The 20,590-nt window shown below is 37.3% G+C and overlaps 1 protein-coding gene across 4 annotated transcripts in view; it reads right to left on the bottom strand.

Moving 5' to 3' along the window:
- The window catches only part of IMMP2L (inner mitochondrial membrane peptidase subunit 2), a 989,629-nt gene that overhangs the window by 377,314 nt on the left and 591,725 nt on the right, over nt 1–20,590 (bottom strand). For all 4 annotated transcript variants that reach the window (XR_014834216.1, XR_014834217.1, XM_021079086.2 and 1 more), the window contains exon 5: nt 17,023–17,088. Coding sequence is in view for 2 of the 4 variants with exons in the window: in XM_021079086.2 (XP_020934745.1) it covers nt 17,023–17,088 (66 nt within the window). In the remaining 2 variants the exon portion in view is untranslated. The remainder of the gene's footprint in view (nt 1–17,022; nt 17,089–20,590) is intronic.

Genomic DNA, 20,590 nt, shown 5'->3' with positions numbered 1-20,590 from the left:
CTGCAGTGATTTCAGTCCAAGGACAACCTACAGTGGATGTTACAGTGCTAATAACTTCCTTTTAGATAGTGAGTTTAATTTGAAGAATATTAAACAATGAGGATATTAGTTAATATTTATTTTCATGTTTTTGCCTTTAGTTTTCTTTTTTTTTCATTTTTTAATTGTTATTTCCCCAATACAATTTTTTTTTCTACTCTATAGCATGGTGACCCAGTTACACATACATGTACACATTCTATTTTCTCACATTATCATGCTTCATCATAAGTGACTAGACATGGTTCCCAGTGCTACACAGCAGGATCTCATTGCTAATCCATTCCAAAGGGAATAGTTTGCATCTATTAACCCCAAGCTCCCAATCCACCTCACTCCCTCCCCCTCCCCCTTGGCAACTGCAAGTCTGTTCTCCAAGTCCATGATTTTCTTTTCTGTGGAACGGTTCATTTGTGCCCTATATTAGATTCCAGATATAAGTGATATCATATGGTATTTGTATTTCTCTTTCTAACTTACTTCACTCAGTGTGAGAGTCTCTAGTTCCATCCATGTTGCTGCAAATGGAATTATTTGCTCTTTTTTATGGCTGAGTAGTATTCCACTAAGTATATATACCACATCTTCCTAATCCAATCATCTGTCAATGGACATTTAGGTTGTTTCCATGTCTTGGCTATTGTGAATAGTGCTATAATGAATATGCAGGTGCATGAGTATTTTTTAAGGAAAGTTTTGTCCAGATATATGCCCAAGAGTGGGATTTCTGGGTCATATGGTAGTTCTATGTATAGTTTTCTAAGGTACCTCCATACTGTTCTCCATAGTGGTTGTACCAGCTTACATTCCCACCAACAGTGTAGGAGAGTTCCCTTTTCTCCACACCCCTTCCAGCATTTATTATTTAGGGACTTCTTAATCATGGACATTTTGGCAGGTGTGAGGTGGTATCTCGTGGTGGTTTTGAATTACATTTCTCTAATAATCAAGGATGTTGAGCTTTTTTTCATGTGCTTGTTGGCCATTTGTACATCTTCCTTGGAGAAATGTCTATTCAGGTCTTTTGCCCATTTTTCAACTGAGTCATTAGCTTTTTGGCTGTTGAGTTATATAAGTTGCTTGTATATTCTAGAAATTAAGCCCTTGTCAGTTGTATCATTTGAAACTATTTTCTCCCATTCTGTAAGTTGTCTTTTTGTTTTCTTTTTGGTTTCCTTTGCTATGCAAAAGCTTGTCAGTTTGATTAGGTCCCATTGGTTTATTTTTGCTTTTATTTCTGTTGCTTTGGAAGACTGACCTGAGAAAATATTCATAAGGTTGATGTCAGAGAATGTTTGGCCTGTGTTCTCTTCCAGGAGTTTTATCTATGTTTTCTTCCAGGACAAGAGAGTGTCTTGTCTTATATTTAAGTCCTTAAGCCATTTTGAGTTTATTTTCATGCATGGTGTGAGGGTGTGTTCTAGTTTCATTGCTTTGCATGCAGCTGTCCAGGTTTCCCAGCAATGCTTGGTGAAAAGACTGTTGTTTTTCCATTTGATATTCTTGCCTCCTTTATCAAAGATTAATTGACCATAGGTGCCTGGGTTTATTTCTGGGTTCTCTATTCTTTGCCATTGGTCTGTCTGTCTGTTTTGGTACCAGTACCACACTGTCTTGATGACTATGGCTTTGTAATATTGCCTGAAGTCTGGAAGAGTTATGCCTCCTGCTTGGTTTTTGTTCCTCAGAATTGCTTTGGCAGTTCTGGGTCTTTTGGGGTTCCATATGAATTTTTGGATTGTTTGTTCTAGTTCTGTGAAAAATGTCATGGGTAATTTGATAGGGATTGTGTTGAATCTGCAGGTTGCTTTGGGTAGTATGGTCATTTTTACAATATTAATTTTTCCAACCCAGGGGCATGGAATATCTTTCCATTTCTTTACATCTTCTTTAATCTCCTTGATTAATGTTTTATAGTTCTCGCCATATAAGTCCTTTACCTCCTTGGTCAGGTTTATTCCCAGGTATTTGATTTTTGGGGGTGCCATTTTAAAAGGTATTGTACTTTTGTATTTCTTTTCTAATATTTCATTGTTAGTATACAAAAATGTGACTGATTTCTGAATCTTATATCTGCTAATTTGCTGAATTTGTTAATCAGTTCAAGTAGTTTTGGGGTTGATTCCTTAGGTTTTCTATACATAGTATTATGTCATCTGTATACAGTGACAGTTTTACCTCTTCTCTTCCCATTTGGAAGCCTTTTATTTCTTTTGTTTGTCTGACTGCTGTGGCTAGGACTTCCAAAACTATGTTGAATAGCAGTGGTGAGAGTGGGCATCTTGTCTTGTTCCAGATTTTCATGGGAAGGCTTTCGGATTTTCTTCATTGAGTATTATATTTGCTATGGGTTTGTTATAAATGGCTTCAATTATGTTAAGGTTATGTTCCCTCTATACCCCCTTAGGTCAGAGTTTTTATCATGAATGGATGTTGTACTTTTTTAAGTGCTTTCTCTGCATCTATTGAGATGATCATTTGGTTTTTGACTTTTCTTTTGTTAATGTGGTGTATGATGTTGATTGATTTGCATATGTTGAATCATCCTTGTGAACCTGGGATGAATCCCACCTGGTCATGGTGTATGATCTTTTTATATGTTGTTGGATTCGGTTGGCTAAAATTTTATTGAGAATTTTTGCATCTATATTCATCAGATATATTGACCCCTATAGTCTTTTTTGGTGGTATCTTTGTTTGGTTTTGGTATTAGGGTGATTGTGGCATTATAGAATGTCTTTGGGAGTGTTCCTTCTTCAAACTTTTGAAAAAGTTTAAAGAAGATGGGTATAAGTTCCTATTTGTATGTTTGGTAGAATTCACCAGTGAAGCCATCTGGTCCTGGACTTGTATTTGCAGTGAGTGTTTTTATGTCATATTCAATTACATTTCTAGTGATCAGACTGTTCAGTTGACCTATTTCTTCTTGATTTAGTTTTGGTAGGCTGTTAAGTCTCTAGAAAGTTGTCCATTAATTCTAGGTTGTCAAATTTGTTGGTATATAATTATTCATAGTATTCTCTCATGATTTTTTGTATTTTTATAGTATCATTTGTAATTTCTCCTTTTTTATTTCTGATTTTGTTTATTTGGGTTTTTTTCTCTCCTCTTCTTGGTGAGTCTAGCCAGAGGTTTGTCAATTTTGTTTTCCTTTTAGAGAACCAGCTCTTGGTTTTATTTATTTCTTCTATTGTTTTTTAATCTCTATTTTATTGATTTCCTCTTTGATCTTTATGATTTCCTTCCTTCTGCTGACTTTAGGTTTTGTTTGTTCTTCTTTTTCTAATTCATTTAGGTGTTGGGTTAAGCTGTTGATTTGAGATTTTTCTTCTTTTTTGAGGAAGGCCTGTATTGCTATGAAATTCTCCCTGAGAATAGCTTTTGTGGCATCCCATAAATTTGGAGTGGTTGTGCCTTATATTTTGTCTTGAGGTATTTTTTTAATTTCCTTCTTGATTTCCTCATTGACCCATTGGCTTTTTAGTAGCATGTTGTGTAGTCTCCATGTAGCAGGTTTTTTCTCATTTCTTTCCCTGTGGTTGATTTCTAGTTTCACGCCATTGTGGTCAGAGAAGATACTTGAAATAATTTCTACACTCTTAAATTTGTTGAGGTTAGCTTTGTGCCCCAGGATGTGATCAGTTCTTGAGAATGAACCATGTGCACTTTAGAAGAATGTGTATTCTGATTTTTTGGATGTAATGTCCTGAAAATATCGATTGAGTCCAACTTTTCTATTGTGTCCTTCAGGATCTCTGTTGCCTTATTGATCTTCTGTCTAGAGGATCTGTCCATTTATGTGAGTGGGGTGTTAAAGTCTCCAAGATGGTTGTATTCCCATCAATTTCTCCTTTTATGTCTCTTAGTATTTGTTGTAGGTATCTGGGTGCTACTATATTAGGGGCATATATATTGACGATTGAAATATCCTCTTCTTGAATGGATCCTTTAACAGTTAAACAGTGTCCTTCTTTGTCTTTCTTTATGGCCTTCGTTTTAAAGTGTATTTTGTCTGATCTGAGTATTGCAACTCCCGCTTTCCTGTCTTGTCCATTGGCATGAAATATCTTTTCCCACACCCTCACTTTCGATTTATATGTGTCCTTTACTGTAAGGTGAGTTTCTTGCAGACAGCAGATTGAAGGTTTTTGCTTTTTTATCCAATCTGCCACTCTGTGTCTTTTGATTGGGACATTCAGTCCATTGACATTTAAGGTGATTATTGATAGTTATGTATTTATTGTCATTTTAAACCTTGTTTTCCAGTTGATTCTGTTTCTCTTTTCTTCTTTTCTTTTTTGGGTTGGATGGTTTCCATTTATTTTATGCTTGAGTACTTTTCTTTTCAGTTTTTGTGAATGTAATGTTTGGTTTTGATTTGTGGTGGTTCTGTTTTTTAAGCATGTTAAGCCCTTCCTATATCTGCTTGCTTTTGCCTGATAGTCATATAGGCTTAAACACATCATTAAAATTAAAAAAAAAAAGAATCTATATATTCTTACTTTCATTCTCCACATTGTATGACTTTGATGCCTTTTTTTTTTTTTTTTAACATCTTCATGTTTAGATCTGTGTGCTGGCCTGTTTAAGTGACTGATTTCCAATTGTGGTTTCCTCCATTCTAATTCTTTTTTCTCTCTCTCTTCTTTAATTTAGAGAAGCCCTTTCAGTATTTCTTTTAGAATGGGTTTAATATTGCTGTACTCTTTTAGCTTTTGTTTGTTGGAGAAATTCTTTATTTCCCCTTCTAATTTAAATGATATTCTTGCTGGATAGCTTGCAATTTTTTTTCCTTTCAGCACTTTAAATATCTTGCCACTCCCTTCTGGCCTGTAGTGTTTCTGTAGAGAAATCAGCTGATAACCTTATGGGGGTTCCCTTGTAATTAATGCTTTGCTTTTCTTTGCTGCCTTATCCTTTCTTTATCTTTAACTTTTGCCATTTTTATTATATGTCTTGGTGTGGGCCTGTTTGGGTTCAACTTGTTTGGGGCACTCTGGTGCTTCCTGTATCTTGATATCATTATCCTTTAGATTTGGAAAGTTTTCAGCCGTAATTTCTCCAAATACACTTTCAATCTCCCTTTCTTTTTCTTTTCCTTCTGGAATTCCTATTATGCATAGATTGGCCTGCTTTATTGGTCTCTTATGTTGCTTTCATGTTTTTTCATTTGGTTTTCTGTCTGCTGTCCTGATTGGGTGATTTCCATTATTTTATATTCCATGTCACTAATTTGTTCTTCTGCATTATTCATTCTGCTCTTTATTACCTTTAGCTCAGTTTGTATCTCTGCAAATGAATATTCTAGTTTTTCTTGGCTCTTCCTTCTATTTTCTGGTTCCTTTCTAAAGGAATCTGCATTACTGCTCATATCCTCTCTTAATTAGAGCCTTCAGTATTTTCATTACCTCCCTTTTGAACTCAATGTCTCTCAGATTACAGAGGTCTGTTTCATTGTTTACTGCTTTAGGTAAATTCTCCCGTTCCTCTAACTGGGAAAGGTTTTTGTGCTTCTTCATCTTGCTTATGTTTTTCTTTTTCTGTGAGTTCAGGGAAGCCAAACTGTAGTCTTGTAAGGCTACTTCTATGCAAGAATAATCCTTTGTATTTTTTTGGGGGGGGGCTATTACTATTTATTTTTGATGTGGGAGTTTGAATATGAATATTTGCTGTCTCTTTCTTTGGTGTGAGCAGGCTGTTGTTCCCAAAACAGTGATCAAGTGTCTGGGCACTGCCCAGAGCATTTTGCAGGGGCAGCTGCAGGGCGGCTGTGTTCCCAGGGGAGTGAGAGCAACAGCATATTGTGCTTGGTTGCAGTGCCCTCTTTTATTCTTTTTTGCCAACCCCTGAGGTGACTGGGATCGCGGATGGAGCCCACTCACAGGCCCTAAGTGGTGGCAAGCCACACCTCCCTCTGGCCTCTGAGACAACTGCAGTCTGTCCCTGCCACTTGTAGATCATGCAAGAAGCACCATGTTGCACTTAGCCCCTTGTGCCCTTAGCCCACACAATAGGTGCCTGGCCACAGGTAGCTTGCACAAAAAAGCACCTAATCTCCCCTAAACGAGCAAGACGCTTCTTGCTGAACTGCCTTGCCCTCTAAGCCCATGGGCATGTGCACGTTCCAGCACAGGGAGTTTCCTATGGCTGCCCGCCCCTTCTCCTCTCCCATCCCCAACAATGGTGCCTTGCCTCTCCTGTGGGTCCAGACCTTCTCCCAGGTTCCCTCTACCATGGCGTTCCCCTCCTTAGCCTGTGGCACACTGCTCTGTAGCCCCTCATGCCATCCCCTGTCCTCTTCCCGGGACTGACCTCCAGAGCCTGAGTCTCAGTGCCCAACCTCACCCGAGTGTCTCAGGCTGTGGTGTCCTGGCCAGTGGTTCAGATGGTCTGTGCAGCTCTCACTCTGCTATGATGTTCTCAGTCCAGCTGCTGCACTTTTCTCAGTGACTTTGAGGTCCTCCCGACTAGGCTGATCTTTCATCAGTTAGATGGCTTCCCAGAAGGTGGGTTCCTCTTCTCCTTCATGGCTCCCTCTCGGGAATGCTAGTGCTGTCCTGATTCTTTTTCTCTCTCTTTCTTTTCTCTTTTGTTCTACCCAGTTATGTTGAGTTTCTTGCCCTTTTTGGAGGTTGAAGTTCTTTTGCCAGCATTCAGCTAATGCTCTGTGTGAGTAGTTTTACATGTAGACATGTTTTTTTGATGTGTTTGTGGGAGAAGGTGTGTGCAACCTCTTACCCCTCCACCATCTTGCTCTGCCTCTAATGATCATTAGTTTTCTATAAATGGTTTTGTCGAGGTCATAAATAGTTGCTACCCAACAATACATCCATGGTATCTTTGTGTATGTTTCTCCTAGTTGCTTATTATTTAGGACTTGCTAAATAAGTAATTCTGGAATTTCCATGTTTATAAATACCTACCTAGTACAGGTACAAGAGCATAATAGTATACATAGATACACTTGAATAACATACATACTGGGGAACAGAAATACTTTCGAATACATCTCAAGTATATATTTTTTCTTTGTGGTGTATTCAAGGAAAAAACTGCTGTAAGATAAGTATTTCTCAAACCTGTTCAATCTCATACTATGAGACACAGACTAGAAGGATCTACACCAGATTTACCGCTGGGGGTATGATTAGGGTTAGGAGAAAAAGAGACCTTTCCTTTTTACTTCATGTGCTCCAGTATGGTGTGAATTTTCTGTAGTAATCCTGAATTACTTTCATAATGAAGGAAGAGGCTGGGGATGCCCTCTTCATCTCAAATTTCAGCCTGAAAAGGTGTCTCTAATACAGCCAGCTCTTTGGGTTGACCAGATGCCATTCTCCTACATTCCAGGGGCCTTTGGCACATCTCCATGGTGGCAATTTTTTTATTTCATTTTATTTCTTTACCGATTTTGATGTTTTCAGACCAAACTATAAGCTTTGGAAGGCAAGAACTACCTGTGGCTTTTAATATTTATAATTTCAGAATCCTGCACAGCAACTGGCACTTGGTAAATACTCCAGGCAGTCAATAAATAATGATTACATTATGACGGCTACCAGTGATAATATCTGATATTTCCTGAACACATGTGCCAAGCACTATGCTAACCAAATTATATCCACTATTTCATGTAATCCTCAAGAAAACTCTTTAGAGTACGTTCTATTATAATCTCAATTTTACAGGCAGGGGAGGAAAATTAAGTTGAGAGAATTAAGTAATTTGGCAAAATAACACAGTAAGTGGCAAAGCTGGGATACAAATCAAGGGAGTCTGAATTCATAGTTTGTGCTCATAACCTCTACATCAGACTGAATCTGTATGCATGAATGAATAAATATGAAAGAGTTTCATACCTAAAGAAGACTCTTATTCAAGAGACACAAAGACTAAGGAAGAAAATGAAACCACCTCATTCTAAGTGAAGTAAGTCAGAAAGAGAAAGATAAACACCATATGATATCACTTAAATGTGGAATCTAAAATATGGTATAAGTGAACCTACCTACAGAACAGAAACAGACTCATAGACATGGAGAACAGACTTGTGGTTGCCAGGGGGGAGAAGCGGGTTGGACTGAGAGTTTGAGTTTAGTAGATACAAACTATTATATTTGGAATGGATAGGCAATGAGGTCCTGCTGTATAGCACAGGGAACTACATCCAATCACTTGTGATAGAACATGATGGGAAATAATATGACAAAAAGAATGTATATATGTGTATTTCTGCGTCACTTTGCTGTACAGCAGAAATTGACAGAACATTGTAAATCAACTATACTTTAATTTCAAAAAATTTAAAAAGTGGAGTTCCTGTCGTGGCGCAGTGGTTAACGAATCCGACTAGGAACCATGAGGTTGCGGGTTCGGTCCCTGCCCTTGCTCAGTGGGTTAACGATCCAGCGTTGCTGTGAGCTGTGGTGTAGGTTGCAGACATGGCTCGGATCCCACGTTGCTGTGGCTCTGGTGTAGGCCAGTGGCTACAGCTCTGATTCGACCCCTAGCCTGGGAACCTCCATATGCCACAGGAGTGGCCCAAAGAAATAGCAAAAAGACAAAAAAAAAAAAAATTTAAAAAGTGAAACTAGAGAGACACTGATGGGGATGGGAAAAATACCACAATAATATAGGTTACCATTATTGGAAAAGAGCAATTCAATCTAAATAGTCTATAACTTACAACAACTGTTGCATCCTTCCAGATGGAAGTGTATATACTGTATACAGTTTGGAGTAGTAATTCTGGAAATCTCCCTACATTGCTAAGCCAATTACATAAATGACTTCAACTTTCTTTTTTTTTTTTTTTTGTCTTTTTAGGGCCACACCTGCAGCATATGAAGGTTCCCAGGCTAGAGGTCAAATCAGAGCTGTAGCTGCTGGCCTACACCACAGCCACAGCAATGTGGGATCTGAGCCACATCTGCGACCTACACTACAGCTCATGGCAATGCTGGAAAGATGACTCCAACTTTAAAAAACCGAGACCAACATTTCTGTGTATAAACTGAAGGTAACTGTCTCTCTGATGGTTAGAAACAAATACCAATTGCTAAGACATAGAGTTTTTATTATCAATTCCATTTTTATTCATGGATACAGCAGTCACGTGATAAATCATCATCTACAACTACATAAAAGAAAGGAATGCTTCCAAAAAGGTATGGATGACCTACCAATCTCTAATTTTTTAATAAAGAAGAATTAAAATTTTTTGGCAAGAAGAAAGTAAAAATGTCCAGAATATATAATAATTTCTCAGGTTCACATCAGAGGGAAGTTGGTGATTTCTCACAAATGTCTCTTTTTTAGAGATATCTAAACCCTTAGACAGACTCCAGGATAATTGCTTTTGTTGTTCGAGCCCTTACCTATTAATTAACAGCACTGGTTAGACCCTAAGTAATAAGCAAGGACTTGCTCTTTTGACATGCTCCTTTGCTATGGAAAAATTCAGGGTTCAAATTAAACCAGGCCAAAGGGTCTCAGAGATTTCTGAAAACTTTCTGTTCAAGTTACCAACAACTAGGACACAGTGTGTAAATATCCTCTTGTCATCAAAAGCAACCATCTATCTGGCTCCCATTTGAGAATTATAAAATAAAACCATTAGCTTCCATGCTCCAAAACACTGTCTTCACAAATCTTTGTCAGGATCCAAGACACAAGCTTCTTTTCAAGTTCCTTTTTCATTTTATCCTTCCTTTTAGGACAGGTGCATTCCTAATCCCTAATCTACCCAAAATTCCATACACGGAGACATGGTCCTCAAAGAGAGCCAAAGAGACAACTTAGGCTTCTCTTATTCAGAGCTACTGCACCAACCATAAAAAAGAGTTATTAAATATGTGTCATTTTTAGTTTTACTGGGGAAAACTTTACTTAGTTCTCTTTTGCTTCCTATAAAGCTTCCTCATTTGCTGGAACATAATATGTTCCAACCATCTGTGTGTGATAGGTTAATATTGATTTCCCTATCTTCAATAGCACATTTAAAATCAATAAGCTTTAAAATGTTTAATGTCTAGTGAGTGAGTCAATGGATTTTTTTTTTTTTTTGCTAATAGCAGAAAGTTATTTTTTATAAATTAGGGTGTTTTGACATTTTACACAGTAGTCTCCAGATGTGAAGAGGGACTATTATTTAAATATTTTGCAGTGAGGGAAATTTCATGATTCCCCACCTCAGACTCACTCTGAATTATCAACACTTGGGAGAGAAAGTCTTGCACTGCACTTCGCAGCAGGAAAATCAGTGCACGGTGAGCACAACACGCTTCTCCACACCACCATTGATCCTGCCAGACCTAATTCCTCCCTGGGGCCACCAAGTGATTGTTTTCTATGAACGCTTCTTGGAATTCTCCTGAACAAGGACAGCCACAAACTAAACACAATCGAATTACGTGAAGTGAGTTATAAGGTAGATCGCCCTTCACTGGGAGGGCGGCCACTTGTGGAGGTTTGCCTGAGCAGTTCAGTCTATGCCCATTATTCCCAGGTAATAATCATCATCCTCTTTCACTCTCAAAGGTGTCCTCGTTTAGGTGATAAATTATATGGTTTCTCTCTTCACTGGGCACTAAAAAGACAACTCACTTACTTCATTGAGGTTGCTAACTATGGAAGCCCAGATTCCAAATGTTTCTACAGTGTATTTCACCAAGTAAGAGGAGCGAAGATGTTAGATTTTTACTTCTGACTGGGTTGACAAAAATCTCTGAAATAGAGGTGTTAAGTGCCCCGATAAAAAATGTTGATGCCTTAGAAATTTCAGTTGTGGTTAATTCATATTGATTTGCTGTAGGTTAGCACTTTGTATTCATCCCAATGCTTTCTAAAACAGGACTTCTCTGAGAGTCATAATAAATTTAATAAGAAAAAAAATAACTATGAAAGATATTTTGATGGAACTCATGGGTCTGCCTAAATATGACTTTCATTAGCTCTTGACTGTTCATGTTACAGATAAGCATCCCCATTTGGGTTAACTTGATGACAATGACTACATTCCTAGCTAAGCTATCCAGGGAATCAAGCAATTGCTTTGTGATTTTAATCAAAGTTGATGCCAAGATAAAACGTTCGGACCCCGAAAATCTCCCTCTTTTACAGTCTTTGAAATATTCATCTGAATTCTTTGAACAAATACTACAATGTTACTTTTCACCTTGCCAATATAATCATAATGACGATGATTACAAATAATGTGACTATTTTTATGAGTCACTGTGAAAATAACATACCAAAGTAGTCATCATTCATGTCATAAACAAGGACACTTAACTACCATTAGAAGGAGCTGGATGTGATTTTCTCAAGAGAAAAACACTTTGACCGTTACTTGGGTCAGATTGCCTCCCTTTGGTCTCTTCTCATAGCAGGCAACAACATCAATCAGATCACACTGCTCCATGGCTCAAAACTCTCCACTGGCCTGCCTTCCCACGAGAATAAAATCCAGAGTCTTTACTGTAACCCACAAAGCCCTGTGAACCTCTTGGACATAATCTCCTACCTCAATTTTCCTCCTTCACCAAGGTCTGACATGCTGGCATCTTGCAATTCCTTAAACTCACCTAACATGTATCCATCTCAGATTTGCATTTGTTATTCCTTTGGTCTACACTGTTCTTAATACCAGTACGGCTCTCCTCCTCCTTCCCTCACTTATTTAAGAGTCTGCTCAAACGTCTTCTCATTAGAAACATGTATTAAACATCCTATCTAAAATAGCAACCTCAGATGCCCATTATACATTCTTTCCTACTTTTTCTTCACAGCACTTCTGGCTCATGACACTGCATTATGAATTATATTTTGTTTATGATTAGCTTCCAACTACTAGAATGTAAGCTCCATGAAGTCAGAGACTCTGTGTCTTTTGATCAGCTATGTCTCTCTAGCATCTAGACTAGGGTTCATTAAATGAATGGTTCTAAGGCTTACACAGTCAGTGAGCTGATAACATTAAATATAACTTGATCATCTAGAACTAATTTCAAATTTTGTATTGCCATGTTTTTTGGTTTTTGGATCTGAAGTCCACAAATTCCGTGTTGCACATGATCACATAATATTTCAATCAACTTTCTCTGATAGGGTATTTCACGCAGTGTTGGTAAGTACAAATATACACCAACCTCTTGGGAGGGAAATTTGGCTGCATATATTAGAATTAAAAATAACAACAGCAACAACCAAACCAAACAAAACCAAACATATATTGGCTGAATATTTCCACCTCTAGATATCTATTCTACAGACAAGTATAAACACACAAGTCTATGAAGTTATGTAGGCAAGGATGTTCATTACAGCACTTTTCATTTTTCAAGCACACGTTATTTCCGTAATTTTAAAAAGAAAGCTTCTCTTCCCTAGAAGAGAAGAACTTCCAGGAGAACAGATTATAGTCTCACTAAATACAAGGTTTTGAAGGGTAACGCTGAGCAAAGACAGCTAATCTCACTGCCACAATGTGGGATGCCTCAGGGTATTCTCCACATCTATAAGGCCCTTCCAAGGGGTTCCTTATAACTACAGGGTCTGTACCAGGTACATGGCCTACCTAGACACAGCTGACTAGACCAGGGAAAGGTACCTACCCCAAAGGCAGCTGATCAATTGGTGGGCCAGTGGCCTGTCAGGTGGACAGAGCCTCGATCTGCACCTTAAAGGGGTTCATTCAGATTTCTCTCAGGTAGTTTAAACATAGGCCACACTCAAGGAAGTCAGGAGTTGATAGTGGGGCAAAACCCAAGTGAAATAAACATGACAGGCAAAAGCAAAGTGCCAGCAGATGGAGGGCACAAGGGAACAGAACAAGAAGTATGGCACTGTCATTCCTCTTCTTCAGTGAGGTGAGGCTGGTCCTGTACTCTTAGCACTCTTGCTTCCCCATGTAGTTTTAAAGGGACTGCTCTTGGAAACAACTTAAATGCCCATCAACAGATGAATGTGTTAAGAAGATATGGTATATGTACACTATGGAATACTACTCAGCCATTAAAAAGAACAAATAATGCCATTTGCAGCAACACGGACGGAACTAGAGACTCTCATACCAAGTGAAACAAACCAGGAAGAGAAAGGCAAATATCATATGATATCACTTATATATGAAATCTCATATATGGCACAAATGAACCTTTCCACAGAAAAGAAATTCATGGACTTGGAGAACAGACTTGCAGTTGCCAAGGGGGAGGGGGAGGGAGTGGGATGGACTGGGAATCTGGGGTTAATAGATGCAAACTATTGCATTTGGAGTGGATAAGTGATGAGATCCTGGTGTATAGCCCAGGGAACTATATCTAGTCACTTATGATGGAACATGATGGAGGACAATGTGAGAAAAAGAATGTATATATATGTGTGATTAGGTCACTTTTCTGTACAGTAGAAATTGACAGAACACTGTGAAACAACTATAATGGAAAAAATAAAAATCCTTAATAAAAAATAAAAATAATGAAGGGAGTGCTCTTTCAACTATATTTTTCTCTCTGTTACTGTAATTGGAAGGAGTTTAACAGAGCATTAAATGGAGGACTAGATTAAAATTTTCAAGGGCTTAACCTCTGAAAAGAGTATGGTTCCCTCTAACCCTCTAATTATGTATAATTCAAAATAAAAATACTATAAAACCCACAGTATGTATAACCAAGTCCTGATAAGTCAAATTTTTTTTTGTTCAGGTCATTTAATAAAATAAAGTTTTGCAAAAAAATTTTTTAGAACCCTACTTTTTTTTTTTGATTTTGTCTTTTGTCTTTTTTAGGGCTGCACCTGTGGCATATGGGGGTTTCCAGGGTAGGGGTTGAATCTGAGCTACATCTGACAGCCTACACCACAGTCACAGCAACACCATATCCTAGCCATGTCTGCAGACTACACCACAGCCCATGGCAATACCAGATCCTTAACCCACTGAGCAAGGGCAAGGATTGAACCTGCAACCTCATGGGTCCTAGTTGGATTCATTTCTGCTGCACCATGATAGGAACTCCCTAGAGCCCTATGTTTGTGCTTAGCTTGCCTCCTAGGTAATCCAGTATTATCCAAGATAGAGGTGGGACTGGAAAGTCCCTATCATAGACCAAAGCACCTTGCCTAATACAAGTTAGGACACAAATCAACTAATGACTTCCAGGGATAGACAGCATATTAAAACAATTTTTAGGAGTTACCACTGTGGCTTAGCAGGTTAAAGACCCGACTAGTAACCATGAGGATGAGAGTTCGATCCCTGGCCTCACTCAGTTGGTTAAGGATCTGGCATTGCTGCAAGATGCAGCATAGGTCATGGATGCAGTTCAGATCCAGCGTTGCTGTGGCTGTGGCATAGGCCAGCAGCTGCAGCTCCAACTCAACCCCTAGCCTGGGAACTTTCATATGCAGTGGGAGCAGCCCAAGAAATGGCAAAAAGACAAAAAACAAACAAACAAACAAACAAACAAACAAAAAAACCCTCCAATTTTTATGTGTTCTCACATTTTAAAAAGTAGTTTGGAGAGAAAAGAACATGAGTAAATATTTTATTCCTTAAATATCCCTTAGCGTTTTTCAACACTATTAGAAAGGCATTACAGGAATATTCAATCACTAGCTTTAAAAAAAAGGACAGACAGTGAAAAAGTCTTGAGATTTGATACTCATTATACTATGATAGAGGCATAGTGAAGGGGGACAGCAAGGGATGTATGTCCAAAGTCAATTTTTAGGATGGAACAAAGAAGCTAGACTTTGCACATGTGGGTTTCGGCAGTGAGGAAAGAAGGTGTAAACCTACCATAGTCCCATGTCCCCTTCTCTCATTCTTCAACCCTGCACCATTAACCCTCTTTCTAGCTCAGCCTCTCCTCTGTGAACCCAATATTTCCATTGGAAAGCAACAACTCAGCCTTCTTTTCAGAGAGGTCTGTTGTAGTATCTGATTGCATAGAGTTCTTTTTTAATGTCTGACCAAGCTTTACAATCTCACGTTGTTAACTAGTTAGCTTGTGACCAATAATGATACACTTGAATTGAAGCTGTGTTGTCTTGGATTATACCATAAAATGGATCCCTTGGCATTCCTAATCCTTTTAGATTAATTTACAAAGATGAAATTTTTGCCTGCTTTGTTGATCACCTTTTTTGCTTTGGTTTTTTAATAGCTTTATTGAGATGTAATTCATGTAACACATAAATTACCCATTTAAAAAGTAAAACATGCTTTTAATATACTCATAGTCATAGAGCTGTGCATCCATAATGGAATCCCATGAATAATGTAAAGGAAGATATTACAGATTCACAACATGGCAGAACAACAACAACAAAAACACTATGCTAAGTGAAAGGAACCAGGTACAAGAGATTACATACTGTATATTACCATGTGAATAAAATTCTAGAAAAGCCTGACCTACAAAGGCAGAAAACTTATCCATGATTGTGTGGCAACGGCAAGAGGGACTGGTGGGAACCAGAGTCAAGTGTAAACAGGAAGGGAATGATTGAAGGTATTAGAAAAGTTCAAAAACTAGATTGTGGTAAGGGTTGCACAATTGTATAACTTTGTATTAAAACTCACTGAACTATATCTTAAAGTATATGTTTTGTACAGTACATAAATTATACTTCAATAAAAATTTTAGAAGAAAAAAGACCAAACAAATACTCATGAATATAAACTAAACAAACCATATCTCAATAACTCCATGGATATGATGCAGGTACTAATGAACACGTAAACTAGACGAAAATGTTTGCCATTCTTTCCTGCATCAGCAAGTTCTCAAATTGTTTGATCTGAGGAAAATTTTACACTCCTAAAAATAACTGTGGTCTCAAAGAACCTTGCTTATGTGGGTATGAGATGTCAATATTTACCATATTAGAAATTAAAACAGAGGCTTTTAAAAAAACTAGTGAAATCAATGTAAAATAACAATAATAAAGCAACATGTAAAAGAACATGTTTAGTGAAAAAGTATAGTTTTCAGTCTTTTCAGTATCTGGATTATAGAAAATTAAGCCCATATCCACTCCTGCCTCAGACTTCTGCAATATCATACATCATGTAATCTCTGGAAAACTCCACTGTACACTTATGAGAAATAACATTTCAGTATTATTAGGAAAAGAGTTTTGATCCCACAGACTGCCCCCCTCCCCCGCAAAGGGTCTTGGAACACCCATGGTCTTTGGGCCATCTTTTGAGAACAGCTGTACTAGATTCTGCTCTAGGCTATTTTAATGAGGTTCACGTGAATGAGATTGCTTAAACTGTACTATCATTACAGATAGTCTAGCATCAAACTTTTTGGGAAAACAGGATTAAAAAGTTTTCGGAATATAGTTTTCAAATTATATGGAATCCCACAATGTATAGTTTTGGCTACAACTTAAAATAAGGTAATTAAGCAATATGAGACCTATCATGCCACATCAATACCTACTTGCAGAAGCTCAAACATTATTCTAGATTTATCAGCAAGTAGAATAAATGACATTGCTACACATTTTGGTAAAGCACCTGATCATTATGTTATTTTCTAAAGCTACTATTTTTGTCACTGATCCAAAAGTTTCTGTTTCACATCCTTTTCCATATTCCCCCATCTCTATTACAATAAAAGCTCCCCCTTAGTTTCTGTATTTGCATCTAAAATAATAAATCTTGACATCACAATCTAAAACAATAATGCTAATTTTAATATCTGAAAAACAATTAATGGTCATTTTATAAAATTTTTAATATTTATTTTTCCTGAGCCTCCCAGTTAAAGGATAATAATGTTATCAGACAGCTTACGTATGTGTTATATTCTGATGGTACTCCCTGAAAATGTACCAGTTCATTTGGAAAGACTCCAAAGCTTTGGTTATCATTGAACTGAGATGTGCTTCCATGAAATGTGATTTAAAACTCAACAAAAAACTAGATATTTATAACGTGAACTCAAAAATAACAGTTTAAGAACTTACTTTACAATATCTCCTTCAAGAGCAATCACTCTTTTAATGATCTTCTGTTCCGGGTTCTTCGGGGACCTAGAATAAGATAAGGTTATACAATGAGTTATGTCTGTCGTTTTCAGAAAACAAAAAGAAATTCTACAAGAAAATAAGCTATATTAAAGCCATGACAGGATCCTTTGCATCCATGACATGACATGAGTCCTAGTTAGGTCTCAAGTGAGAGGGAGCTGCTAGGGAAGGAATTCTCATTTTCAGCCTCTGAGGGGGAGGGAGCCACACTGAAATTTTACATAAATTTAAAAAAAGCAGAAGGATAAAGAATTTTATTATTAAAGCTAAGTGCCTGTAAGAAAGAGGAGTCATACCTAGGAAAATAATTACGCATTACTTTAAAATGATAACATACTTAAGTTTCTTCATTTCGTTTAAAATAAGCAGAGGAGTTTGATTTAAATTCTCAAGGAAACACTGATGATGAAGGGTTTTTGTTTTGTTTTGTTTTCGTTTTCGTTTTGCCTTTTTTTTTTTTTTTTTTTTTTTGTCCTTTTAGGGCTGCACCCGAAGCCTATGGAGGTCCCCAGGCGAGGGGTCGAATCGGAGCTGCAGCCACCGGCCTACGCCAGAGCCACAGCAACTCGGGATCCGAGCCAAGTCTGTGACCTACACCACAGCTCATGGCAACACCGGATCCTTAACCCACTGAGCCAGGGATCAAACCCACAACCTCCTGGTTCCTAGTCGGATTCATTTCTGCTGTGCCATGACAGGAACTCCAAAAGGTATTTTTTGGAAAACATAAAGAATTAGGAAATTCTTTTAAAGTACTTTTAGGTTTAGCCATTTAAAGATTATGTAATTCAGACTGCTGAAACAAAGTTATTGACAGTTAAAAGAAACTGATAGATTCCGACATCCTGAATGCAGGCATCAATTATTTTAATCCATGATTAATAGCTTATGGTAAATGTTTACTTAAAATAATACTATTTACTCTAAATAAATACTCTTCCCCCGCTCCCCCCCCCCCATCTCTGGGATCTCTTACTCTGGGGGAAACCATATCTGTCCACAGCAGCCCTACTGAGACACTTCTTTGGTGAGGAACTAAGATCAGCCAGTTTTCATGTGAATGAGCTTAGAAGCAGGTCCTTGCCAGGACAGAAGGGGATCAGAGGTTGAGATTAGCAGGTACAAACTTCCAGTTCTAAATTAAATAAACCACTGGGAGGTAATATACAGCATAAGGAATATGATCGATAATACTGTCAAACCTTTGTATGGGGACAGGTAATTTACTAGACTTCTTGTGTTGATCATTTCCTAACATATGCAAATACCAAATCACTATGGAGTACACCTGAAACTAATGCAACATTGTACAGCAACTAAATTTCAATTTTATTTAAAAATGTAAATCTTTCAGACACCAGTCTTCAGAAATTGCAGCTGAGGCCAACAGTTTCACTGCAACCTCAGAGAGACCCTAAGCCAGAGCGCCCACTTAAGCTGCTCTGGCTTCCTGATTCTGAGAAAAAGAAAATGTGTGAGATAATGAGTGTTTATTGTTTTAAGCTGCTAGAGGTTGGAATACTTTCTTCCACAGCAAAGGGTAAATCAATCTTAATACATCCAATTTCCTGCCGATAATATTCTCAGTCTTTTGATATAACAGATCTGTTTCAAGAGACATCTCACACGTCATATAAATGATCACTTAATATGTGCTTGAAAATCAGAGATAGATAAAAATATTTTCAATTTAAGTTGCATTTTGAATTGAATTACCTTTAAAAAGGAAAAGTGCACAAATAGTAAAAAGATTAAACACATTCAAGTTGTAATACTTCATCAAAGGAAATACACAATTTCAATAAGGTTTATATTTCACATTATATCTCACAGAGAAAAAAACCATCTGAACCATTTATGTCTACTTTGAAATGTAGTGACAAAATTTTCACTAAATTATTAATACTCTTTATTTAAATAGAAAATTTAAGCAGAGTTTTTGACAGAACTACCTTTTCACAAAATTGCCTAAGCATTCTATTTCTATGAATTAATGTCTTTTTACTTTATTTTTCCTCTCTTTCTTCTTTTTTGCTTTTTAGGGCTGCACTTGCAGCATATGGAAGTTCCCAGGGCAGGAACTGAACCCTCATCCTCATGGATACCAGTCAGATTCATTACCACTGAGCCACAACAGGAACTCCCTATAAATTAACGTCTATGTAGAGCTAGGGTGAGGGATCTGGGCACGTTAAAGATGATAGGATTCATGTCCTCTCTGCAGGGTTACTTATAGAACTACAGAAAGTTTTATCCCCAAATCTCTCTGTCTAGACAACCAGAAATGTATAAAATAATATTCAACCTCAGTGATCACCAAAGAATTGCATACTATCTTCCTATTATATTGACAAAGAAATAACAATAATAATATTAATACAATCTGTGGTTGAGGGTTTAGGGACATGGGTACTCTGTACAAAATGTATGTGATCGTGTAACATACCTTTCTGTAAATATGCCAAGATTTTATATTCTCTTTATCATATCAATTACATTCAGAATTTATCCTAAAGAAATGGTTATGCATGCATACAAAATTTTAGCTACTTAGGCTGACAACTTTAGCTAGTTGTTTACTTTAAAAAAAGAGAAGAGTTCCCATCGTGGCTCTTTACTAGAGGTAAAGAACCCAACTAGTATCCATGAGGATGCAGGTTTGATCCCTTGCCTCACTCAGTGGGTTAAGGATCTAGTGTTGCCATGAGCTGTGGTATAGGTCGCAGACGTGGCTAGGATCTGGCGTTGCTGTGGTGTAGGCCAGCAGCTGCAGCTCCTAGCCTGGAAACTTCCATATGCTGGGGGTGCAGCCCTAAAAAGACAAAAAAAAAAGATGAGAGAGAGAAAAGTCAACAAGAATACATTGGTGAAATTATAGTTCATAATAAAATATTTTCCAATTACTAAAGATGTTATGAAAGAGTTTTTAATGATGTGGAAATATCAACAAATATATGGATTGAACATGCGAATTGGAAAATTTATGTGCACCGTGACCTTACATCATTAGTTAGAAAGACAAAAATGCATGTAACTCTGCTGGGAAAAATCGGGAAGGATATAAAACAAAGCAGGATGGGTGCAGTTCTATGTGTGATAAAACGCATGCCAGGATTTTTGGTTCAGATTACTGGGAAATCCATTTGAAGATGACAAATGTTTGTGCCAGATGACATTGCCTGAGAAGAAATGCTCCAAGGCAGAGGTGAGACATGAACAAATCACCAAGTCCCCCACTGATATTGACATGATTTTAACATTAATGAAATAATATGAAAAGCAAACCTTATCAGCATAAAACAGTATTTTTATACCAACGAGCTTTTAAACTTTTGAGATACTTGAAAAATATTTTACATCTTAAAATAATCTATATATTAAGATCATGAAGCGAAGTAGAATATACAAAGTAAGCTATCTATGTAATTAAAGTTTTATGAATTACTACTTCATAAAACTATACATCTATAAATTTTAATGTAATATTAATCTAATCAATCTAATC

Source organism: Sus scrofa, chromosome 18, assembly GCF_054392235.1.
Source record: "Sus scrofa isolate SSC_HxYL_T2T_F1_AM1 chromosome 18, Sscrofa_HxYL_maternal_Yorkshire_Landrace_v2.0, whole genome shotgun sequence".
Classification (NCBI taxonomy): domain Eukaryota; kingdom Metazoa; phylum Chordata; class Mammalia; order Artiodactyla; family Suidae; genus Sus; species Sus scrofa.
Note: the sequence above shows the minus strand (reverse complement) of the source record. Positions and strands in the feature narration are given on the sequence as shown.